The sequence below is a fragment of the Saccopteryx leptura genome, chromosome 6 (assembly GCF_036850995.1).
Source record: "Saccopteryx leptura isolate mSacLep1 chromosome 6, mSacLep1_pri_phased_curated, whole genome shotgun sequence".
NCBI classification, from domain to species: domain Eukaryota; kingdom Metazoa; phylum Chordata; class Mammalia; order Chiroptera; family Emballonuridae; genus Saccopteryx; species Saccopteryx leptura.
Window position 1 is genome coordinate 76,621,233 of NC_089508.1, and position 24,596 is coordinate 76,645,828.

At 51.0% G+C, this 24,596-nt stretch overlaps 2 protein-coding genes across 8 annotated transcripts in view; one reads left to right on the plus strand and one right to left on the minus strand.

Moving 5' to 3' along the window:
• Nucleotides 1-1,944: 1,944 nt before the first annotated feature.
• On the minus strand, nt 1,945-24,064 carry MAP1A (microtubule associated protein 1A). 2 transcript variants are annotated; one of them, XM_066343249.1, is made up of 7 exons: nt 23,827-24,064; nt 22,759-22,860; nt 12,774-12,856; nt 12,353-12,493; nt 4,033-12,133; nt 3,661-3,881; nt 1,945-3,464 (listed from the first exon to the last, which is right to left on the minus strand). In XM_066343249.1, exons 1-7 carry the CDS (start codon nt 24,062-24,064, stop codon nt 3,309-3,311), a joined length of 9,042 nt encoding a protein of 3,013 aa, XP_066199346.1. In that variant the 3' UTR covers nt 1,945-3,308. The 2 variants fall into 2 exon arrangements, with proteins under 2 accessions (XP_066199346.1, XP_066199347.1); XM_066343250.1 differs by lacking the exons at nt 22,759-22,860; nt 23,827-24,064 and adding an exon at nt 16,623-16,679.
• Nucleotides 23,369-24,596, plus strand: part of TP53BP1 (tumor protein p53 binding protein 1) — a 139,001-nt gene continuing 137,773 nt past the window's right edge. For all 6 annotated transcript variants that reach the window (XM_066343252.1, XM_066343253.1, XM_066343254.1 and 3 more), the window contains exon 1: nt 23,369-23,452. The gene's annotated coding sequence lies outside the window, so the exon portion shown is untranslated. The remainder of the gene's footprint in view (nt 23,453-24,596) is intronic.

Here is a 24,596-nt window from a genome sequence, read left to right on the forward strand (position 1 = left end):
GGACAAGTGCAAAAGGAGATCCCAAGGTCTTCACTTTTCTGAGGAACTATCCACAACTTGTCAAGGTACTCTTAGACTATATGTGCATTCAGGAGGACTTTTGTCTTTGCTAGCACTCCTCAGATAAGCCCAGGATGGCTGTCTGAAATGCCTGGGGAAAAAGAATTCCCTTTCCAAACAAATATCCATCATGGCCATTAATGTTTAGACTGGGCCTATATCATCCCCAAACGCCTCCTCTGCCCCAGTTAGTCCTGTTCATCTGGGCAGTATCTCTGGAAAAATAGGTATGAGATTGTGGTGAAAATTTCAGAGTAACTACTAAAAATGCTCTGGGGGTTCTTAGCCAATCTGTGGAGCAGGGCCTCCTTTTGTTGTGGGGTTGTTTGGCTTAGAAGATGCTGTAGTAAAGAAAATCAGGTTCTATTTTAAGCAATCAGCAGAAATCATTATTGTACAGACTTGAGCAAAGTATATATATATATATTATATATATTTCTTTAGTAGTGCCAGGGACAGACTGGCCAAAGAACAAACACTCCAGTGTCCCCAAGAGGTTTGTCCTTATATCATTGTGTCTTTAGGACCAGGTGTGATTTTGAAGCTTTTCCCAAAGATATGGGGGTGGGAATGGGGGTAGGTAAGAGGGGTAATGCCATCATTGGAATAAGGCGCTGGAACATTATGAGTGCTCAATAAATATGAAATAATGAGATGGTGGTGGTTGTGATGATATCCTTGTGAATCAAGAATGAATATAAGCCAGTCATGTTTGTGACTGAATTAATCTGAGTCAGTCAAAAGTCTTTGTAGTTGAGGAGGAATGGTTTATAAAAATATAGAGATTAGGCATCCCAGGAGGTCCTTATGGCAATCAGCCCACCATCCCAAAATGTCTTAAATGAGCAGTGTTGCAGGGGAGACAGGTTCTCTGAAACACCAGAAGGTACACAATGCCTTTTTACCAGCTCCTTGGAATCACTCTCTTAATTTTTACTCTGATGCTTTGGAGTATCAGGAGGAACTGACATAAAGGGCTTATGTTCCTTCTTCACCCCTCTTGACATCTTACATTGGGAGAACCCAGAACATTGGGTGGGCTGGAATATCGCCTTGCCCATATATACATATTCACAACTTGGCCTCTCCTGATATACCTAGGATTATAAAGGGTTTCACTGTAGGGGGAAAATCCAACAGTTTCCTCCATGAAAATCCTGACTGCACAAGTGAGAGGTGTTTACAACCTCAGTAGGCTCTGGATCTCTTAGGGCCCCACAACTCCTTACCTCTTTGGTATTCTCCTATCCAAAGTATCTGATGCTAGTTATTCAGTCTTCAGCTTTTGATCCTCTGGAGACCCCCTTCCCCTCTCACCTCCCCCCAAACCAAATGTATGTCCCCACCCTTGGTTCAGGTATTCTCATCCATTTTCAGAAATTATGTTGGTTCCTCATATCCTTTTCTCCCTTCACCCACCCTATGTTCGCTGGCTTCCCTGGGTCCTGGAATTACTTCCAAAAGACATTGAGATAAATGACTGTGCTTAAAGAAAAAGAGAGGAAGCCAACATGTAGAGTAAAATAAAACCTAAGTTGACCCTGGCTGGTTTACTCAGTGGATAGAGCATCAACCTGGAATATGGACATCCCAGGTTTGATTCTTGGTCAGAGCATACAAGAGAAGCAACCATCTGCTTCCCCGAACTCTCCTTTCTCTCCCCCTTCCCCTCCTATAGTAAGTGGCTCCATTGTTTCAAGTGTCAGCCCTGGGCCTGAGGATGGCTCCGTTGAGCGTTGTTGGCCTCAGGTGCTAAAAATAACTCAGATTTGAGCATCATCCCCAGACAGAGGTTGCTAGGTGAATCCCAGTGGGAGTGCACCTGGGAGTCTCACTATCTCCCCTCCTCTCACTTAAAAAAAAAGCCTAAGCAGCACTACAGCATCCATAATGAACTTGATTTATTGTTAGAGTGGAAGGCAGCTCCGTAACAGCAGTTGGGAACTAGAGCAGGGAAGTATGAGGAGGAGCAGAGCACAGCAGCATGGGGAGGGTGGGCGCTAGGGAGAACACAGGCTGGTTCATTTTGTTTTCCAGTCACTTGGCAGAGAAGCCGAGTCCTGACGAGCATCTGGATTTCTCAGTCCAGCAGTAGTTTAGCAGGCTGCTCACTGGCTTGCTTGGGTTAAGGTTCTCTCCTGAGATGGTATTTTCAGCCTGTTTTCATCTCACTTGGTAGGAATTAAGCTTTAGCTCAGGTTCCTCTCCCTTTCCTTCCTCCCTCTCCTTTTTCCCAAGTCCTCTGGCATGGCATCCACCTCCCAGATCCTCTCTGTCCAAGAGTTTGGGGCTGGAAAGGCAGCCAGTGTTCCCATTTCAGCTGCAGGATGGCATAGTGGAATGCTGGGGAATCACACATTGCCGGCGTGTCAAATGTTGGGATGTCAGGCAGTGGCTTATTTTTAAAACCCATTACACACCAGGCCACAGTAGATGACCACATGCAGAGAAGCCAAGCAGGGGATGAGAAGGGATCGGGATAATTGGAATAGGTAGGTGAAAACTTCAAAAGGGTAGGGAGCTTGGAAAATTCTGGGTTTGGGGCTGGGCTCTCCTTGCCCCTTTGTGCTGCCCAGTAGTCCTGGTCTGGGCACAGTCCTGGGATATGAATGGTATAAAGCAGGGACTGGGACAATAAGCTCCTTTCTTCTCTCACCAGTCCCTTGGTCAAAAGAGCTTCAAGTTTTAGACTGAGACATTCAGATATGGAGGGAAGCAGTGGGACAGTGTAGCAGCGGTGTACCCCTAGGCCCCTGCTGGAACCCAGACCCTGGTGGGTAAGGGGACAGGAGGTGAAGGGTGCAGTTTTGGGCACCTCACTGACAGAATCCTGTCCCCAGGTCACATAAGTTACTATTGGAAATCTTTCCTTGGGATGATAAATAAATAGCTTGAGATAAAGAGGTCCCTGGGGTTATGGATACGAGGGAGGAGGTTGCACTCTGAGACCCATCCTCACTCCCCACACATACCAGCATTTGGCAGGGCTAGGAAAGGGTGTCACTTCAGGGTCATCAGATGACCTCATCCTAATTTTGTACCCTCCCCCATCCGATCCATTACCTTTGGTTTTGATCGTACTTCTCAGGTATGGATGAGGGGTAGGGACAACCCTTCCCATTTAGCCCAGTCCAAGTCCCCACAAGACATCCTGTCTCCTGCCCTCTCCTTCCCCAGCTCTCTCCCAACCCCAAAGGACTTAGCAGTGGTCATTCTCTAAGGGAGCTGGGGGAAGGGGAGTGGCTCTGTCAGAACTCAATCTTGCAGGCTGGGAAGGACTCATCCTGCATGACCACAGTGCTGCTGCTAGCCAGGACCAGGATGTTCAGTTGCTGCTGCTGCTCATGAGTCTGTTGGTACCACTCACGAGTTACCTCCGTGTCATGAGTAGGGATTAGAGTCACCTAGGAGGGAGACAAGACATGCCTGTTATGAGAATGTGAAGGGAAGGTGAGGGGGATGGGACCCCTTGATGGTCCAGGAAGTAGTCTCACTGCCCATAGAAAGGGCTCAGTCCTTTTATGAATAATGACTGTGTTCCACTATTGCCTCTGAATAAGCTTTGACCAGACTACCTCCTTGGCATCCCTCGCCACTCACCTGAAGATTCTCCCCCCATTGAGCCTTGCCCTCCAGCAGGGCATCCAGCACAGCCCGGCTCGGCTCGCCATTGGGAGGGTCATTCCCACTGACCACATAGTAGGATGCACGCACTCGTCGAAAGAAGTCAAGGTCAGCAGTCTTGCCACTGCAATGATTCGGGATGTAGGCGAGATCCACATAAACTGGGGGGCCAGAGCCACCTTTGGAACCCAAGGCCACTGTAGAGACAAGCCAGGACTCATTGTAGAGGAAAAGTAAACTGCTTTTGGCAACATTCTCCCTCCTTCCCTTTCCCCCATTCCTGGAGTCTTAGACCAGCGACCCTAGGCCCCAAACCACAATCTCTCGTACTTTTCACATCATACTCACTTGGTCCTGCCTTGAGTCCGTTGACTAGGCCTTTGGACATGGGGCTGTGTCCATCCTTTTCCTCTGCTGAGGTGACCTGGCTTGGAGTACTACGTGGCCGGGGTGGGACCCGTGATGGTCGATCTGCAGCGCCTTTACCAGGGGTGGGTGAGCGTTTTCCCCGAAGATCCAGACGCCGGGCAGGAGATGCTGGCTTGGCCCTGCCTGGGGCCCTGTGCCCTATTCTCCCCTGTGCCTTCTCCTTTTCCCGTAGCCTCTCTACCCTTCCAGACTCTGAGCTGAGCCCCTCAGGATCAGCCATGCACACATCAGGGCGGGGAGGGGATGGGCGAGGGTCGGGCTGGGGAACAGGAGGTGGGTCATTGCCAGGCCTGGGATGGTGAGTTCCACTGACCCCCCCAGCTTTGTCCACAGGCAGGAAGTCCCCATCTTCATCTGAGTCAGCTGCCTCTGCTGTGATGGATGGACACTCCTCAGTTTCTGGTGGAACGTCAGAATCTGACTGAGAGGAGCCTGAGTCGCTGGCTGATGTTGGGGGTGTCTCATCCACCACAGGACAGGGGCCCCCTGTGGCCCCAGGGCCCCCCACCCGGCGCCGCCCCCCTCTCCCTACCTGAGCTTCCTCAGTTGAAAGGTCACTGTCATTTGTGGGTTGGAGCAGAGGTGGGTTCAGGAAGGATGGGGAAAGCTCCCCACGGTGTGGCCGTGGCTCGTAGGCACATCCCTGGGGCCCACCCTCCATCTCAGGGGAGACACTTCTAGGTCGGCCACCAGAGGTCCCTCCAGGACACAGTAGCTGCTCAGGGGAGAGCAGCGTGTCAGGCCGGGAGCTCCTCTCAACAACCGCAGGCCAGGCCCCGCGTTCCCAGGCAGAGCAGCCCTCAGCCTCTTCTTTCTCAGCCTTGGCTGAGGCAAGGCCTGGGGGGTTGGGGCTGGTTTCAGTTGGACCGTTGGTGGCACAATCCCCAGAGGGACCTTGGAAGAGGCTTGGCTTCTTGGTGGCTGCCACTGAGCACTCCAGGTGGTAGGGCTGGGTACCATCAGACATGTCTCCAGGCAAGCTTGGAGGTGGAGCTGGGGCCAAGACCAGTGAAGCTGGAGGTGCTGAGCTCAGAGAAGTAAGGTCCCAAAGGCTGTGGGCAGCTGCTTCCATTCCTGGGACCAGCTCTACTGACCCCTGTTCTGCAGCCTCCAGGCCGGGAGGGAAGCGCTCAGCCACACTTGAAACCACAGGTGTGGTGGCTTCAGAGGAGGAGCCTTCAGACAGGGCTGGTGAGGCAGGTCGTGGCAGATTGGAGAGAAGGGGGGGCCCAGGAGAGCTGGGTGATGGGACCTGAGGCAGGGAGGAGTCCAGGCTGGGGGCCTTGGTCACTTCTAGGTACTCATCATGCCGGGCTCTGGTGGGGGGCCCTGGAGCCAGAGCCAGAGCTCGGTCCCCAGAGAAGGCAAGGGAGCCACAGGGTGCTGAGTGGGGTTCAGCTGGAGAGGGCAGCTGTGGAGGAGCTGGCTGCAATGAGGAGAAACCAAAGGCTGAAGCAGGGAAGTCCAGGCTGGGTCGAACAGGACCCAGGTGTGAATCCGAGGAAGGTCTGGTTTGTCCCTCACTTTCAGGCCACAGTTTAGGGAGCCCTGTAGGAATGGGATGAGGGGGACTTGGGGACTGGGACTCTTTCTCTGGCTGCTCCAGAGCCCCCTTCTCTAGCTCTGAGTCACTAGTGCTGTCATCCCAGTGACTCCGGCCTGATTCCTTGGGGGATGGGGTTCTCCTATCTGGGCTACAGCTCAGAAGGTTACCATTAAGATGGGGGCTTGGGCCTTTACTCAGGGGGATGGGAGCACGGGGAGGTATTGCAGGGGGGATGAGGCTGGGCTCCACACTTGGCCCTGGATCAGGCTCCTGCCTTGGTGGTACGGAGGGTCCCACCAGGGCGGCATAGCTAAAGGATGGGGTATCGAATTGGAGGCTCTTGGGTGAGACAGGAGACGAAAGCTCCTTCTCTGCAGATGTGTTTCGGCCAGCAGCCTCCTCCTTGGTTGAGATGTGTGTGGGCCAATCCCCAGCTGCCCCAAGAAGAGGTTCCCTAGTGGGGCATGCAGGGCCAAGCCCAGTAAGCACCATCTGCTCATAGATGTCTGCGTACTGAAAGCTTCTCTCATCAGGATAGGGCGTGGGCTCTCTCTGCTCTGGCTCCGTCTGCTCAGGCTCCTTGGTAGCATGGTTCTCACTGGCCTTTGGGACTTCTGAACTGTAGGGGCTGCTGTCAAGAGCCCCAGCCTGATCTTCTTCCCTTTTCCCTTCAGCCTTGAGGTAGTCCTTCCCAAGAGGGGAGTATGGCCCACCTTCCAACTCAGCAGCCCCCTCCTGCACTGCAGCCACCACACTATCATACTCGGCTGTGCCCCAGGAGAAGGGTGCAGGAGTATGTGGCTCAGGGACAGAGGTTGGGGGAGCTGGAGCTGGGGAGCGGGGGGCAGGGGGCAGGGGTCTGTCCTTGGGCACCCACGGTGGGATGTCAGCCAGCCATGAAGGGGTAGTGGGTTCATTCCTTATAGGCTTAGGCTCTGGGCTAGGGCTCTCTTGTCGTGGGGCTGGAGGAACCCTCTGTCCAACCACTTCAGGTGGGGAACCTGGAGGAGAGATGACCTCAAAAGGGGAGCGGGCAAACTTGTCTTCTTCCTCTGGTGGCAGCCCAACTGGTGACTCAGCAAGCCACTGCTCCACCTTTGGCCCTTTCTGTGATGAGGGCTCTGGGAAACCCTTGAGGTCTGAAGCCCAGGGGCTCTGAGGCATGTGCTCCAAGGGGGGCACTTCTTGCTCATCATCTGGCCCCTCATCAAGGAAAGTGCTCTCCCGCTCCTCAGTGTACCGCGGCCGGGCTCCCTGGCCATCCAGCTCATGAGGGAACCAGACCTTCCGCTCACAGCTCAGCTCCCTCCAGTACGAGTCCTGCTCCAGGGCCACATCCTCTCTATCCCTCCAGTACCTGTTCTCCTGCTCAGGAGATGTGTCCTCCCATGTCCGGGCACGCTCCTTTTGTTCTCCAACTGGTTCCCCTCTGGTTGGAGATGTTTCTCGCCACTCTTGGACCACATCCTGCTCCTTCCAGTATTTCTTTTCTTGACCCTGGGCCTTGTCCTCTTGCACTGGGCTCTCTTCCAGCCCCAGAGCTTTGGTGTTTTCCAGCAAAGCTTCTTGTTTTTGTTCCATGGCATCAACTTTTTCTGAGGATTTTTCCTCTCGGATCTTCTCCGTCGGTTTCACGGTTCTCTCCTGCACTGGGCTCTCTGGCCCCTGAGTTTTGTCCTTCTCTTCTAGAGTCTTATCTTTCTGTTTAAGAGCCTTATTGTTTTGTTCCAGGGCTTCATCATGCCGTCCGAAGGCCCAGTATTTTTGTTCCAAAGCCTGTTCCTCCTTTTCCAAGGCTTTGTCCTTCTGTTCATGGGTCTTGTCCCTCTGTCCAGGGATATCCTTGTCTGTCTGTTCTAAGGCTTTGCCCTTCAGTTCAGAGACTTTGTCCTCTGGTACCTTGTGTTTATGTTCAAAGTCTCTGACTCTTTGTTCTAAGGTTTCATCTTTCTTTTCCGGGACCATGTATTCCTGTTCCAGGGCCCTGTCTTTTGGTTCTAAGTCTCTGACTTTTTGTTCTAGGTCTTTGTCTTTTGGTTCCAGGGCCTCGTCACTCTTTTCCAGGGCTATGTCTCTTGGTCCTAAGCCTCTGACTTTTTGTTCTAAAGCCTTATCCTGCTGTTCAAAAGCCTTGTTCTTTTCTTCCAGAGCCTCATCTTTATGAGCAATGATTGTATCCTTCTGCTTTATGACAACATCCTTCTGCTCCAGAGTTTTGTCCTTCTGCTGTATGACTTCATCCTTTGGCTCAAGTCCTTTGTCCTTCTGCTCTGGGATTCTGTCTTTCAACTCTGGAACGTTATGTTCCAACTTCATTGCAATGTCTTTCATGGCAGGGCTTGGCAAAGACTCGGGACTCTTGGTGACAGAGTTATCAGGTGTCAGAATGTGCTCACCAGGGCTTGTGATCACTTCAGGTGAGTGCTTCCCGTCTCCCATCAGTGTCGAGTGAGAGAAGGAGCTGGCAGGTAATATTCTATCCGAGCTTTCATCTGTGATGTCTGTCTGTGCAGAGTATCCAGTTTTCCCATCTATGGGAGGAGACACTGTGGCTGCACGGGGTTCTGGAATAGACATAGGGGCTAGGTGCTGAGAAGTATCCTCAGCCTGCATCAGAGGTCCCTTTTCTTCCTTTCTAGGGCTTAGTTCCCCAAACTGGAGGGTGCCAAGACTTTCTGGAGATAGCTGTTTAGAAGAGATATCCAGAGAGGTCTCCTTGCTGGGACTTTCTTCTGAGAGAGAAAGTGACCGCGTGTCTTCTGGAGATACCTGTGGCCAAAGGTCTTTATGTAGGTGTGGCTCTGTCAGGCCACAGGGAGACCTGGGGATGACTTCCTCGTTGGCAGTGTCTGGGGAGACCATGTTGAGGACAGAGAGGGACTCTGCATCATTAGGGGAGAGGCTTTGATTAGGAAATTGGAGAACCTCATCTTTCTGAGGTTCACCAGGTTCTTGGAGTGATGTCCTCAAATCTCTTGGAAGGGCTTCTGTTCCCAGAATTGGGCCAGTGGGCTCTCGTGCCTCCACAGTTTCAAAGACTATTGCTTTATCCTGTTCTGGCAACAGTTGGATGGTATAGCCTGTATGTCCCCCAACAATGCTGATGGCTGCTTCCTGGGCTTGGGGACTCCTGGGAGGAGGCACCTGTTCCCCCTTCTCTAGTGTGTCCTCTTCTTCAGGCCCTGGCCTGACTGTCTTCTCTGTAGCATCTTCCTTGCCAACACCTGGTATATGCCTCATGTCTCCCCAGGAGCCTGCTTCCTGAAAGTCTTGGGGTTCAGACTTTTCTTCCACTGGGGACTGATGAAAGGGTGTGTGGGTGGCACTGGGTGGGCCAGATGGTGGAGGAGAGGCCATCTTCACTGTGCTGTCATCTGGGCTGAGGCAGCGCTCCTCCAATTCTCCAAGGGCTGGTTCCCCTGTGTATAGGATGTTCCCAGGACCACCAAACACTGGGGTTCCATATTGACCATGAAATTTCTCAGATGTTTCTACACTTGCAGTTTTTTCTTCCTCTTCCACAGCTTTTTCTCCAGGCAAGCCCCTCCCTACAATCTCTCCTCTTTTCTCTGACTCTCCAGTTACAGAGAAATCCTCACAAGGTGGTGATTTGAAGCCCTTGTCTTCTTCGAGTGAGGAGGTTGGTGAGATGGTACCAGCCGATGGCACATAGTCCAAGCCCTGAGTGGCTTCTGTGCGGGATGACGGGATGCTTGTGACTGTGTCAAGCAGCAGGGAACTCTTGCCTGTCTCCTCTGTCTGGGGAGCAGTGAGTGAAGCCACAGACTGGTCCTCAGCCACAGATGTGGCGAAGGAAGAAAGCTTGTCGCACTCAGTGATTGAGGTAGCTGAGGACACGTGCTCCTCTTCAGCCAAAGGGGCAGCCACCATGTTGGGAGGGTAGGTGAGTTCAGTCTCTGATGCTCCATAGCCTTTGCTGGAGGTGACAGGAACAACAATGTCTGCAGGCTGACTAGCCTCAAAGGGGCCAGGATCCTCAGGCCCAGGGAGGTCATATGCACTTGTAGGAAATTTAGGTGGAGCTGAGCGCTCCTCTGGCTCATCATGGATCTCCTCGTCTGAGATGGTCTGCTCTGTCTCTGAGTAACCAGGGATTGTCTCATCCTGGATATAAGAGACATGCTCAGTGGCTCCTGCAGGTGTGGCCAGACTACTTAGGAATGACGAGGTCTCCTTCTCAGGAGCCTTGCCCTGAAATCCCAGTTCCCGGCCCCCAAGAGCATCCCTGCCCCTTGGAGTTACCTTCAAGGCTTCCTGCATATGTTTTTGGTAAAAACTCTCAGCCTTTGTCTCTTCCTCTTCCTCTGAAGGATGCATCACCTCCATTTCTTCTAACTCAGCCTTCTCAATCACATCCTCCTTTCCCTCAGGTTCACTTTCCTCTCTGGCTTCTGTTTTATCAGCGAGCCTCTCTGCTTCCTGCTTCTTTTCCTCCTGGGAGTCTTTCTCTTCCTCTGTTTTAGCCCCAAAGTCTGGGCCTCTATTCTTGCTGCCCTGTTCCTCAGAAGTGTCTGGGACAACCTCTTTCTCCTTCATCACAGGCTCTTTTTGTTCCCGCCCTGGGACAGAGGGTGTTATCCCCTGGGAAGCTGTGCTTGGGACACCCTCCTCTGCAGTGTCTGCAGGGAGAGTTTTCTCTTCTAGTCCTATGTCCCTTTGTTCCACCAGCAACCTCCTCTCCTCACACTTCATCTCCTCAAAGTCCTGTGTGAGGTCCTCTGGTGAAGACAGGGCCAGCTCCCTGTGCCCACTAACTGTTGGAAGTGGTACAGCTGCCTTCTGGGCTGGGGGTGTCCTGGGCTCGGAAGATAGCTCCTTCTCCCCACGGGCAGCCCGGCTCTTGTCTATCTTGACTCTGCCAGGGGCCTTGGCTTTGTAGAGGGTCTTACGTACCTCAGGGGTAAAGGGCTTCAGGTCCGGCTTGGAAATCTTCTTGACCTCAAGTTTGTTATCTTTCCTCTTATCCTCCTTTTTGGCATCCTTCTTCTCCTCCTTCCTCGTTTCATCTTTTTTGAGCTCCTTTCTCTCCTTCTTGATCTCCTTTTTCTCTTTGTCTTTTTTCTCTTCAAGCTTTGATATCTTTTCTTTCAGGTGCTTCTTCCCCACCTTGTCTTTGATCAGCTTTCGCTTCTCTGCCTTTAATGCTTCACTCAACTCTGTCCTCACCCTTTCAGGCTTGGCAGGCTTCTCTGGGAGCTTCTCAGATGATTCCTTTACCTTCTTCTCTGTCTTGACTAATTCCTTGGCCAGTTCTGAACGGGCCTCTTTGGCTCCCTCTTCGGCCACTTCCTCCCGTTTGGCCAGCTTGCTCACAGCTGCCTTGGTAGTGGCCTTGAGGCTCTCCTTGCTGTCAGCCCGCTGTTTTATTTTGCTGGGTTTGAGGTTGGCGGGCACAGCCCCAGAAGCCAGGTCCTTTTGTGTGGCTACAGGGTAGCGGAGGAAGTCCAGGTGCCGAAGCTTTTCCAGGCCTTCCAAGATCTTGTTCTGGGGAGCATTCCCTGGAAAAAGCACACGCACTATCCTCTCAGCGGGGTTGGCTGGCAGCCAGACCACGAGAGCAGTGATAGAGGTCAGGTAGGGCACCGAGATTTCAGCCTCCTTTCCATTAGCCAGCACAATGCCTGTCTTAGCTTTGCTATTGCCTGCCCACTTCTGCATGAGAAACTGCATCTCCTTGCTGTCCTTGACAGGGTTAAGGACATACATGTCCAGCCGGCCCACGCCCATTTTGTGAAAGAGGGTCAGTGGCTCAATGGTGTTGCTGACCACACGGTACAGAGGCTCAGCCTGGATGCCCAAGCGGTTTAGGTGCTGCAGAGTGAGACAGGCCTCCTCAATGCTGCGCTTGGCCTTCCGGGAGGCATCAGGCAGCCGCAGCTTATCAGGTACGTTGAAAAAGACAACTCCAAGCTCAGGTGAGATGAGGTTCTTCACCCAGTCACTGTAGCTACTGGAGCCCTGGGACTGCTCCTCCTCTAGTTCTGCCACCTTGCGCTGTAGGAGTCCATTGATGCCTGGCAGGTTGTCTGCCCCGATGTGTGTAAGCAGCACCGAGTCAATGCGGTCCAGGTGCCGCACCAGCTTCCAGAAGCAGGACTTGCGATCAGAGCCACCATCCACTAGGATATTGAAACCATTCACGGCAAAAAGGGCAGAATCCCCACGGCCACCAGGGAAGATGTAGCAGCAAGGTTTGGAGAGCTTGAGGAAGCCCCCTGAGGTAGGGGGCTCTAGCAGGTCAAAAGGGGATGGCACATCCACAGTCTCAGTGACGTATTCGGAGAACTCAGCTACACCATCCATTGTGGGCAGCATGGGCTCAGGGTTTAGCTGGAGATGCAGGGTCTCTTTGGAACTGGATAGTCCCAAGTGGCTCCAATCACCCTCCCCTAAGCAGGACACGGTGAGGAAGGCCTGGATCCCAGGGTCTCTATTGCTGAGCAATTGAGCAATCTAGAGTAATGGGAGATAGAAGGAGATCATTGGGGTTGTCTTAATCTGACTCAGATTCAGTCTGCTAATCTTCACCACTCTCCAAGGTAATCTACCTTTCTGCCAGGACCACCAATGGTCAAGCAATATAAGATATTCCCTTCCATGGATCTCTCCCCATAGCTTTAGTCCTATTATCTCATATTCTATTCCTTCCAGACATGCAGACATGGAACTCACCTCTGGCTTGTGAAGAACCTGGACAAAGTTTTGATAGGAGTAGGTCCCACTCTGTAGGATGAGGTCTCCCCCTGGCTCTAAACTTTGCCCACTCAAAATCAGGAGTTTGTGAGCTGATGGGCTGCTGAGGAGATGGTGAACCTAGAATGGAAGGAGGGGAGTGATCACAGATGTAGGAAACCCAGGGAAGGACACTGAATGTTCCTGGTTTCCCCTCAGTACTGCAAGGACGCGGTCCCTCCTGGTAGCCCCACAACACCTCCATGGTGGGGCTGGAGACTATAAGGCAGCTTAGATGGCAGAGAAAGAATGGTTCAAAGCCAGTTCCAGGAAGTACTGGCCTTACAGCTTTCACTGGCAAGCGTGAGTTACAGCACTTTCGAACTAAGTCCTTGTGGCAAGGCACAGGCCCTGGTCTTACCTCAGAGCTGATGCTGTCGGCACTGGGGTTTACCAGGACGATGGTCTCTAGAATCTCACTCTGATGGCAAAGGGTCCTCTGGCCTGAGGGAGAGATGCAGGGATTTGTACTGAAGAAAGTGGGTATATATTAAAATAGACGTTGTACAGGGCACAAGAGAAAAGAATGCACTACCAGAAAATGGGGCTTAAGAGTGAGAAGCCTGGCTATCCTTAGATCCTGCTACTTTGGAAACTGCTGAGTGAGGTCGGTCAAAGGACCAGCTCCTCTAGCCCTCCCCTCTCAGGGTTTCTTCCTCCCCTCTTCCATACAATCTGTCTTCTCCCTCCCTTTATCTGCCACACCCTCTGCCTGGAACTCCGGCCTCAGACTGTGCTTGTAGACAAGAAGCTTTTGTCCCTCTAGAGCACTAAGCTCCTGGTGCTGCCTGCGGATGGGGACGGGGGCAGGGGGGGGGGGGGCTCAGCTGGAGGGAGGGCTTCTGGGACATGATCTTCACTCAGTTCTTTCCTCTCTAGCCTGTGTCTGCCTTGGGCCTTCATGCTGGCAGACTGGCTGGAAATGAGGAGATGGGCACCTTTGTGTAGTGTCTGCAGGCTCTCCATCCTTCCCAACCCCCATCCAAGCCCAGAATTCCCATTCCAAAAGACTGAGAGAAGTACGCACTATCTAAACCCGTGGGGTTTGTTTTTTCTTACAATTCAAAGAGTAGAAATAGGACTATAACTTCTTGTTTTGTTCTCTGGTTCCTCAGAGGCCAAGCCTGCAATCACAAACATGCACTTGATCATATTGTTCCCACCTCCAAAGGTTTCACAGCTACGTCTCCTACCCCACCTTCATGTTCCCAGGCTCCGGGAACGCCTGGTTCACTACCTACAACCCATCTCTCTCTCTCTTTTTTTTTTTTAAATTTTATTTATTTATTTTTTACAGAGACAGAGAGAGAGTCAGAGAGAGGGATAGACAGGAACAGACAGATGGAAACGGAGAGATGAGAAGCATCAATCATTAGTTTTTCATTGTGCGTTGCAACACCTTAGTTGTTCATTGATTGCTTTCTCATATGTGCCTTGACCACAGGCCTTCAGCAGACCGAGTAACCTCTTGCTGGAGCCAGCGACCTTGGGTTCAAGCTGGTGGGATTTTCCTCAAACCAGATGAGCCTGCGCTCAAGCTGGCAACCTTGGGGTGTTGATCCTGGGTCCTCTGCATTCCAGTCCCACGACACTCTATCCACTGCGCCACCGCCAGGTCAGGCCTACAACCCATCTCTTGTGAATACTTTCTCCTCTCATCCTTGCCCCTCTCCTGTGGGCCTTCTGCCACGGAGAGGAGAGTTAGCAGTTCACAAACAAGATCGAGTGTTCCCCAGTGTTCCCCAGGCCATAGAGAAAGATAAGACACCGTCAAATCCCCTATCCACTTCCCTTCTCCAGGCTCACATGAAACACCAAGCAACACAGCAAAGAAAGTGGCAGGTTAGACAGAAGATACTGAAGAAAGATGCTGCCATACTTTGTTCCTGCCCTTGCTGATTGCAGCACACAGTAGAGTTACCTTTTTTTTTTTTTTCTTTTTTTTTTTTTTCTTTTTTCTGAAGCTGGAAACGGGGAGAGACAGTCAGACAGACTCCCGCATGCGCCCGACCGGGATCCACCCGGCACACCCACCAGGGGCTACGCTCTGCCCACCAGGGGGCGATAATCTGCCCATCCTGGGGGTCGCCATGTTGCGACCAGAGCCACTCTAGCGCCTGAGGCAGAGGCCACAGAGCCATCCCCAGCGCCCGGGCCATCTTTGCTCCAATGGAGCCTTGGCTGCGGGAGGGGAAGAGAGAGACAGAGAGGAAAGCGCGGCGGAGGGGTGGAGAAGCAAATGGGCGCCTCTCCTGTGTGCCCTGGCCGGGAATCGAACCCGGGTCCTCCGCACGCTAGGCCGACGCTCTACCACTGAGCCAACCGGCCAGGGCCTGAGTTACCTTACAGAGGGGTGAACAGGTGGCCTGGGGAGTGGGCTGTCTGGAGGGCTCATAATCTTCTACTAGACCCTCTTCTGCGACCCAGCTCTCTCTTCTTTCTGGGGCTCTGACAAGAGGAGCCTGGGGCCAGGGCCTTTGTTAAGGGAAGGAGTCTTGGTGCCAGGATCAGGCAGATCTGGCAGCAAGTAGCTGCAGTTGAAGCTGCAGGGCAAGTTAACTATGGAGGGTATCAGATCAAATACTATACAGGGCTGGGGGTGGGTGTCAGACCAAGAGGAGTTCAAGGGTTCTCTTCTATTCAGTTGGGAATTGAGGGAAGCTCCGAGGTCAGTTCAGAGGAAGACAGGGGCAGGGCTGGGGCAGTTGAGGGATATCATGGTTCAGAGAGCAGTTGGCCCTAGGCTAGCTCTAAGTAGTTTAGATTTAAAAGGGCAATTCCTGCCGCCGCCCCCCCCCCCCCATACAAACCACAAGGTCACACATTTTAGCTCAGACACTCAGAAAGAGAAATATCTGTGGTACATACCGATTTGCTTCCTCTCTACTATCCCCCTCCCAGTCTAGCATCCTTGCAATCCCCTGTTTATAACCACTAGACTTCTCTGATCCTGTCTTGGAGCAAGACCCTCTCCCTCAGCCAAGCACTCTCCAGTTCTAACTGGCAACTCCAGGGATTTTTATCCTGCTGCCCTCCTTTTCAGGCCTGGGAGAAAGTACTGTTTCTGTCTTCTGCTCCCCCAGCAATTCTGCCAGAGGGAATAGACTTGTTTTTCCTTTTTCTTTGTGGAGGGCTTCTTGTAAGTCAGGGTCACTTCCCTTGGCCAGTAACGGGATGGGGGTGGGCTGCGGGTGCTGAAGCTGAGCCTGCAGGAGGGCAGGTGTCTCTGCAGTGAGGCAAAGGGGAGGGACGCGGGCAGCTGCAGTTTGCCGCAGTGTGTGAGTGTGTGTGTGAGTGTGCGCTGAGCTCCGCCCCCACCCCCACTCCAGCATGACAAGTCATTTTCTTGGCTGCCTCTGCATGGGGGGTAGAGAATGGGGGACGCAAAGAGGGAGAAAAAACTGGCTCTTCTGTTCCAGAGCCCCCATCTTGAAAAGAGAAGCAGAGATGAGTTGGGGGTGGGGCTGAGGCTGGGAACCAGTGGGTTGACAGGACTGGGAATGCTGGGCAGCTGCTCGGCAGGGAGTGCTCTTAATCTCCACGGTGGCCTCTCAGTCTCCAGAGGGAGCCAGAAAGGGGTTGGGGGTGGCTAGAGTCCCAATCTCAAGCTAGTCACAGGGTAGGGAGTGCAGGGAGCCCACTGCAAATAGATCGGTTTGTGAAGAGACGCGTGCCACGTCTTAATGACCTTTTCCTCCCTTCTTTTCCACAGTGTCCCCCCACCTTCCCTTACTTGGCAAAAACTTGCCGTCACACTCACCCCCAGCATAGGAGGAGCAGCTGAGCTTTCTAGCAGCAGACACGCAGAGACCCTCCCATTAGGTACATTCCCATAACATCCGCCTTTCCCTCAGATTCTTCTGCCTCTGCCCGAAGACACAGCCCCAAACTCTTCCAGAGCCCAGGCTGCCAAGCTGAGCCAGTGACACCACCCTCTGCTGCTGCCTCTCGGCTGATGTCTCGGCCCAGCCCGGCCTGAGAGGTGGACTGTCACTGTCTTGGCCTCATTGGCCTCTACCAGGTTCGGGGTCCAGGCTAGCCCCTAAAGCGAGTAATGTTTGTTTTTCTCTATTCTCCCACCCTGCTGGGCCAGTTTCAGAAACACCAGATTAGGTATCAATTCTCTTCCCATTACTCCCATTTCACCTCTCTATCACAGCATCCCCCACTCCCCATGCCAAGCCCTTCCGCAGTTTGGTTCGGTTCTTACCCTGGGTGTGGGAGGGAGCCCCTCTGGGAGGCTGAAGCTCCGGCCTCAGCCGGCAGCTTCAGGGAAGAGTCTGCGGTACTTGGGGTGGGAGTGGGGGGGGGGGGGCGTGCTTGATGGCGAGGGCGGGGCCCGGACAGGGAAGAGGGGTTGGTCCATGACGAGGCACTGGAGACTTAACTGTTTCTTTGCCTTCACAATGTCACTGCTCTGATACCTTGCCTGGGCTCTGGGGGGACTGAGGAGATGTCTAGCAATTCAAAGACCCAGGTTGGTCTCCAGTGGCCCATAGGACCCTTCTCCCCAACCCTGCCTAGTCAAGAAATACTCTTTTAGCATCAGCCAAAAGACCAAAGCCCTGTGCTATGGCACATTGCCGGGGATATAGGATGTATGTGCCATCTGGGCCCTCCCCCTTCTCTCAGGAACCATCTGCTGCCTCTCCCCTCAGACCCTGGGAATGACCTTCAATCCCTGAAGGAACAGGAACCAAAGGGGCTGGGGGCCTGGAAGCATAGAATAGGACGGAGAGAACTACTTGAGACAAGGTTGGGGACAGTAGTTGCACTGAGTTCTGCCGGCTTCTGAGCCACAGCTGCAGAAACCAGAGGAAGGCAGAAATAAGTCTCATTTTAGGTTGGAGGTAGATTGAAATTCTGGAGTGGACACATGGCCCTTGACAATCTGGGGTGGGACAGAGGAACCCTGGGAACATACAATTCTGTGCCAGTTCAGCACAGCTTAGTAAACACACAGGCACTGATACTATACTGCTCACAAAAATTAGGGGATATTTCAAAATGAATATGAAGCTATAAAATATCCCCTAATTTTTGTAAGCAGTGTAGGAATTCTTGGGTCATTGGGTATGAAGAGGCAGGGTGCTTTCTGCCTTTTGGTAAAAGAGCTAACAGGGACTAAGAATGATCACCAGGGCCCCAGGCCTCAGCTAGATTTCTTACTGTAGGCCAATTATTAAATGTAACATAAAATATTCTTTAGATTTAAAAAAATCTTATAATGACTTTGTAGAATGTTGGGTCCCTGTTTGCTCCTTTTCCTGCACTTTTCTATGTCTCTTTAATGTCTCTGTCTTATACTATCTTAATCCTTTTAATATTGGCCTTGTTTCCCTTAGTCTCTACCTCTGTCTCAGATTTACAGACATGCTCAAGGAGTTAAAGGGAGGATCTGGAGAGCTCTAGCAGTCAGAGCCAACCAGATGATAAGTGATGTTCATGCTCCCACAAAATCTTTCCCTGCCCTCTTCTTTTCTTTCCATCAACTTCTCTAGGCCTTGCCAACTCCTAAAGCCTTCCTCACATTGATGTCCACCAACTCACATCCCAGCACCAGCCCCACCCTTGCCCCAGGCTGCCAAGAATTGCTTCTGAAGGTCAGAGAAGCCAAAATAGTCTCTGCTCTCAGCATCCCCCAACCCCCCTAAACTGCTGCTAGAGGAGAGGAGGAGCTGAGTCACCAGTACTGGGGAGAGGGAGGGACGGAGGGGAAGGACTCCTCGCACAGATCCGGGGATGCAAAGCAGCAACATGGCAACAGCCCCATTTGGATAGAGGAAGCCATCTGCAGAGATACACAACGCAAACCAGGCTGAGTTCTGAGCATCACCATAGGGAAATGCCTCCCTTCTGCAACTTCATACTTCCTATTTCCTCTCACCTCAAACCCTCTATCTCCTTTCTGCTTTCCAGGGCTCTCTGGATTGTACAAAGAAGGGAAACGAGTAGACATTGGCTTGAGAACAAAATAACATTTCTCACCCTAGTGCAGAGTCCACCCTTATTCTCAGCTGCTACCCCCAAGGGCCACACCCTGGGCATGATTCCAACTCACAGTGGAGTTTTCCTTTAGCCCTCAACCTCTGAACAGCCACCCACCACAACCGTTTACCTGCTGTGCTCTTAGGCTCTGATGCAATGAAATAGTGAGATGCCAAAGAAGAGAGTGAGGTTGAAGCTCAGATACAAAGTGAGATCCAAAGTCCTGCGTTTGAGACCTGACTCTACCATTTCATTAATCATGCAATTAACTCACATAAAATGAGTATAATGTTAGAATCATTCTCCAATAATACTGTGAGGAGTGAATGGCACAAAAGACGAAAACATGCTTCATTCCTAGAGTCCTAAACCTACAATGTACAAATGCCACTGGAAATCTGTCTCCCTTTTGCAGAAGAGCTATGAGAAGTCATCTAGGTAATCAGAGAAACCCTAAATCAGAATCTCAAACCAGACCAACTTTAGAGTACCCTTAGCTCCCAGTAAACCTATAGCTGGAAGTGCCTATAGGACAGGACTTCAAGTACTAGTCATGTCCCTGCTTCCCCATTTTAGACAGCAATGCAAACCCCAGTAGTCGAGGCCAGTGAGCTGCCCTATTAATTCAGAATGTTTTTCATGTTTGAAATGAACAGAACTAGCACTGCCTGAGCACATCAGTGGTATTAGAGGGTCTGACAGAAGGTCTCCAAACTGGCCTTTCAGCCTGTGTGTTTTAGAGTCCTAGAATATCAATCATGAATTGTAAATTATGAAACCCTCTCCCTTTTCTGTAGGTACCCAATAGTACAGGGGTAGTCAACCGTTTTATACCTACCGCCCACTTTTGTATCTCTGTTAGTAGTAAAATTTTCTAACCGCCCACTGGTTCCACAGTAATGGTAATTTATAAAGTAGGAAAGTAACTTTATAAAATTTGTAAAGCAGAGTTACAGCAAGTTAAAGCATATAATAATAATTACCAAGTACTTTATGTCAGATTTTCACTAAGTTTGGCAGAATAAATCTTTATAAAACAACTTACTATATAGTTAAATCTATCTTTCTATTTATACTTTGGTTGCTCCACTACTGCCCACCATGAAAGCTGGAACGCCCACTAGTGAGTGGTAGGGACCAGGTTGACTACCACTGCAATAGTAGAAGTATCACAGAATTATTTAAGCTCAGTTTTTCATTATCTTAATTGTTTCTGGGTTTGTTTTATAAAGCTTGGGAACTCCAGCTTTTTCCAGGAGTTAGAAAGGAAGGCTCACCTGATCAGGTGGTGGTGCAGTGGATACAGAGTCGACCTGGGCCACTGAGGACCCAGGTTCAAAATCCTGAGGTCGCCACTTGAGCATGGAATCATAGACATGACCCCATGATCACTGGCTTGAGCTCAAAGATTGCTGGCTTGAGTCCAAGGCAATGAGCAAGAAGTCACTGTCTTGGCTAGAGTCTCCCTTCACCCCAGTCAAAGCATGTATGAGAAGCAATCAATGAAAACCTAACGTGCCACAACTATGAGTTGATGATTCCCATCTCTCTCCCTTCCTGTCTGTCCCTGTCTTTCTCTTACCAAAATAAAATAAAATAAAAGCTCCATCCAAGTCACCACTGGAGAGTGACTAGCTGGTGCAAAATTCACCTGGGAAAACCATTACAAGATTTGACCACTAGCAGGAGCTGGCCTGACCCGGCGGTGGTGCAGAGGATAGAGGATCGGCTAAGGACACAGAGGATGACCCAGGTTCAAAACCCCAATGTCGCCTGCTTGAGTGCAGGCCCACCTGAGCATGAGGTCACCAGCTTGAGCACAGGATCATAGACATGACCTCCTGGTCACTGGCTTAAAGGCCAAGGTAGCTAGTTTGAGCAAATGGTCACTGGCTTGGCTGAAACCCCCAGGTCAAGGCACATATGAGAAAGCAATCAATGAACAATTAAGGTGCCGTAACTATGAATTGATGCTTCTCATCTCTCTCCCTTCCTGACCTTCTGTCTCTGTCTATCTCTCTCTCTCTCTCAAAAAAAAAAAGAAAGAAAGAAAGAAAGAAAGAAAGAAAGAAAGAAAGAAAGAAAGAAAGAAAGAAAGAAAGAAAGAAAATAGAAGGAGCTGGACCACCGACTCTCCATTAGAGGATCCCTCATTTTTTGAGTGTGTGAGTGGAGAGGGAGGTGGCTAGGAATTATTGCCTAGGAATAATTGCACTCTCTCTGTCATTGTAGGGTACAGTTTTGTCCTATTTCTAAGTATTTTGGCTTAGGGCTTAAGGATAGGTGAGAGGGATGGTGGCCCAGCCTGTGGGGTGGCCAGGAAGGATTAAGCCATAAGGTATTAGTGAATCCTCTTGAGCCCATCCCAGCAGCCTGGTTCCCTCTGCCTCCTCATTAAAGGGAGGCTGAAGGGAGAGTCAGTGTCTGCAGCTGCTCTAGGCTGACTGTTGTTTGTGGAGACAGCTGAAAGAGGAGCCAGCAAGGGTGGGGCTGTGGCTGTCTTGAGCCATGTGGGTTTTTCCAGGAAATTCTCTACTATTCTCCAGGGACAGAGACAGGCCACCGAAAAAAATGTGCAAACCTAAAAAAATTCAGTAGGCAACCTGAAAAAATTCAGTAGGCTAAAGCAAGCACTGATCTTGGGTATATGGCCCTAAGCCGCTTGAGGATACCATGGCATAACTCTGATTGAAAAGATCTAGTAGGTGTTTACATGTCAGTGCTTGTTCTTGAGAGGGCCCTGAGAGTAACTATGCATCTCCCATGTAGACATCTTCCCAAGCATCCCCATATCTTAATTTAAAGAATGGCTAATTATTTTGGTTTAACTTCTGTACATTCATACATCATTCTAGAAAGCAGCCTAATCGTAAGTCTCTGTATTCAAAAGGACAAGGCTAGACAATTCAGTGTAAATTATGAACATCAGCAGATACTCCCCAAACTTCAATTCAGTCATTCATTTTATCTGCTATCATCCCCTTATCCAATCTTGCACCAAAGCTCCAAGGAGTAATAAGTGGTAAAATTATCAATTTTCAATCATCAGTCCTAATGGAGGAAGCTATGACATGAGTAATTCTAAACACATGCAGTCTCAAAACCGTGAGTGGCTAGCTTCACAGGAAGCCAGTCACATCAAGAAGATGCCAGCCTCACATTTTAAAAATGCTGCACATATTCCTAAGATAATAAAACATTAGTCATGTTCACCTTGTCTTCTCTCTCCAGAGGAGTCAGTGATCAGGGAAATGACCAAAGATGTGGTAGTTCACAGGAGGAGCATGAAGAGAAGGAAATGCAACAACCTGCATACTGAATAATTGAGAATCATCTACATAAGATATGAATTTAGTCATTTGATGCAGTAACCATAGAGTTAAATGGATTTTATATTCCATAAAGGCACTGGCACATGGATTGATGTGTCAATATTTACCAACAACATGCCCAGAACTTGTATAATGAGATGTAGGGCTTTCTGCGGTCTCCTCATAGACACTGTCATGGAACGGTAGCTCCTAAAATACTGTTTTCTCAAATGCTTGACCCATCTCTCCTACCCAGCAGAATGGGAAACTGCATCCTATGAACTTTGATCTCAGAGTTAAATTTTTTTTTAATTTATTTTTATTGATTTCAATGAGAGAAGAAGGAGGGGGAGAGAGAGAGAGAGAGAGAGAGAGAGAGATATGAGAACATCAAGCTGTTCCTGTATGTGCCCTGACCGGGAATTGAACCGGCAACCTTTGTGCTTCGAGAATTAAACTTCGAAATGTGACTAGCTCTTGTAGCAGTAAATCCAGGAGACCCTGCATCCACACTGGATTTGATGGTGCTCATCAGCTTTTTGTGCCAGATTTCTGCTCTGCTGTGGAGATCTGTTGGCTGAGGCAAAGAAGGAACCAGAGACCCTGAAACCTGGCTGTGCAGTCTGAGGGAAAGTTCTAAGCAAGAATCTGGGAAAGGTTTCTGTAAAGGGAAACAAGGAAACTGGGGTACACAGAAAAGAGAACACATAAAAGAGAGTGAATTTGTACATGGAGATGATTGATTGTTCATGAGAAGTTCTTCATTTCCTCAGTGCATGTCAATAGCTTGTGCATAAACCACCCACTTCTCAGGTAGATTTTACATTCTTCAGCCTGCTTCTATCATCATACTATATCCCTGTGAAGTGTACCGGGTATGTGGGAATAGCTATGGAGCTTTACCAGTCTCCCCTGAAGAGTCCCTCCCTTCTCTTCACCCCCTACACTCAAATCTCCCACAAGGCCAGTTTTGCCAGGGAGAGTGGACCTCTGCTCCTCTGTGGCCAACCCTCACCCAAAGAACTGAAACAAATGACTAGTCCTAACCTTTGACCTCTGAAGAGAAGTGAGCTAGGTGCCGGGTGATAAAGAGTCTCAATTGTTGGTTCAAATCAAAGGATGATAAGTCAATGTTCCAGGAGAGAATCCCTGTAAGAGAAAAAGAAACAAAGAGGACGCTAGATAATGTCAGAGGGATTGGACTTCAGAGAGCACTTCCAAACTCACAAAAGGGGTAAGGAGAGGGAAAGGATAAGGAATGCTGCCATAATAAGCCTCACTGATGTCTTTAAGAAAGGTGGTCAGTGGCTATGGTTGTCTCCCATCCTATGCCTTTATCTTAGGCTTTGCCTGAGCCAGAGGGAGAGGTGCAGAGTTTAGGCTAAACTTGGTCATTAGTGAGTTTGTAGGAATTTTCTTGCAGAGTTGCCCAATGGTGATACCCAAGGACCTATTCCCAGACACTACTGCAGGCTGTCTTCCCAGCTAACTAGGATTCTAGATTCTTCTTCTATGCCCCCCTCCTCGCCTGCCTCCACCCCTTCCAGGCTTGCTTCCACCCGCCGGTGGCTCCGCAGTACTGCGCCACTGGCTGACAACTGGGGAGGGAGGTGAGGACTGAGGAGCCTGTGGCCACAGAGGTCACTCCCTCAGGTTGGCCACGCACACTAGGAGATTTGAGATTTGTCCGCAGCGTTCAGTTCACCTATGCCTGTTCAGGGATCCTAAAGAAGAAACTAAGGTAGGGACATGGACTCTTCAGGGGAAGGTGAGGATTTTCAGGACATCTGGACCAAGACACTGCGGGAGAGAGGGTGTGACCAGAGGGGACCCAAGGGTTGTACAGAGCTACCCCGCCTCAGGGAGATTGCGGAATGCCATGGGGTGTGCGGGAAGGATGGGGAAGCGAGATGTTGGCAGGTCGGGAGAATACGGACGCATGACATGGAAGATGCAGGTGACAGAGGCTGATGATTCAGACTAACAGGACGCGCGGATTTCAGTAAGTGCACAGTAGGGATAGAGGATGCATCCGTACGCTCTGGGAGATAAATGCAGATGGCGGAGAAGCTCGGGATGGAGGATGTCCCGAGCACGGCCAGGACAGCGGCTCACCTTGTTCAAGGTGGGCCCGCACGGCCCTCAGCTGATTCTCTGTACCGATATCGCCGATCACGATGAGCAAAGAGTGTTTCCGGAGGTCCCAGCGTGCCGCGGCCGTAGCGATTCTGGCTTGGCACAGCGGCTCCGCGGGGTTTTGAGACAGCGGTGAGCCGAAGCTTGGGAGCCTCAGCCCCGGACTTGTCTCCATGGTAACGCCGCGAGGCTGCCGGGGCAGAGCCTCGGTCTCCATGGAAACTCCTTTGGAGGGCTTGGCCCGCAGCGTCCGCTGCAGGGGGAGTGCGCGCAGTTCTTAAAGGCCAGCGGCAGGAGCTGCTCATTGGCTGCTGCCTGTCAGGAGGCGGAGCACTGGCGCCGCAGGGGCTGGGCAGGGGCCTCCACGATCCGGCTCTGCGGTCTGGTACACCCCGGGCTGGAGTACCCGCTTTCCGTCTTCTTCTCGGATTTGTTTTCCAGCGGGAGCTGTCACTCGTACTTGGGCAGGATTGGGGATTCTCAGGGGCCGAGTGGAGGGGCGAGTCGATTGCTTGGGCGACGGAAGAAGCTTCTAGTTAGGATGTTTCCCCTATAAGTACCGTATTGTAATTCCGCAGCCTCGCCCGAACTGAGGGAACCATCTTGTCTGTCTCTGTCTCCGCTTTGTATGTTGTCGCCATCAGTGTCGGTGTGTCTGTGTTATCATTGTCTGGCGCTTTTTTTTTTTTTTTTTTTTTTGTCTCTGCCTGCCAGGGTGTTAGACTCCATCCTCGATTTCCCTGTCCTCT

Bases quoted from the DNA above. Each gene is read 5' to 3' on its own strand.
- MAP1A (XM_066343249.1), bottom strand. From the start codon at position 24,064: ATGGAGACCGAGGCTCTGCCCCGGCAGCCTCGCGGCGTTACCATGGAG. The intron at 22,861-23,826 runs GTGAGCCGCTGT...TTTCTCTTACAG, and splicing joins GCGGGCCCACCTTGAACAAG to GGATTCTCTCCTGGAACATT. The intron at 12,857-22,758 runs GTTAGGACTAGT...TCTCTCCCTCAG, and splicing joins CTTCTCTTCAGAGGTCAAAG to GCCAGAGGACCCTTTGCCAT.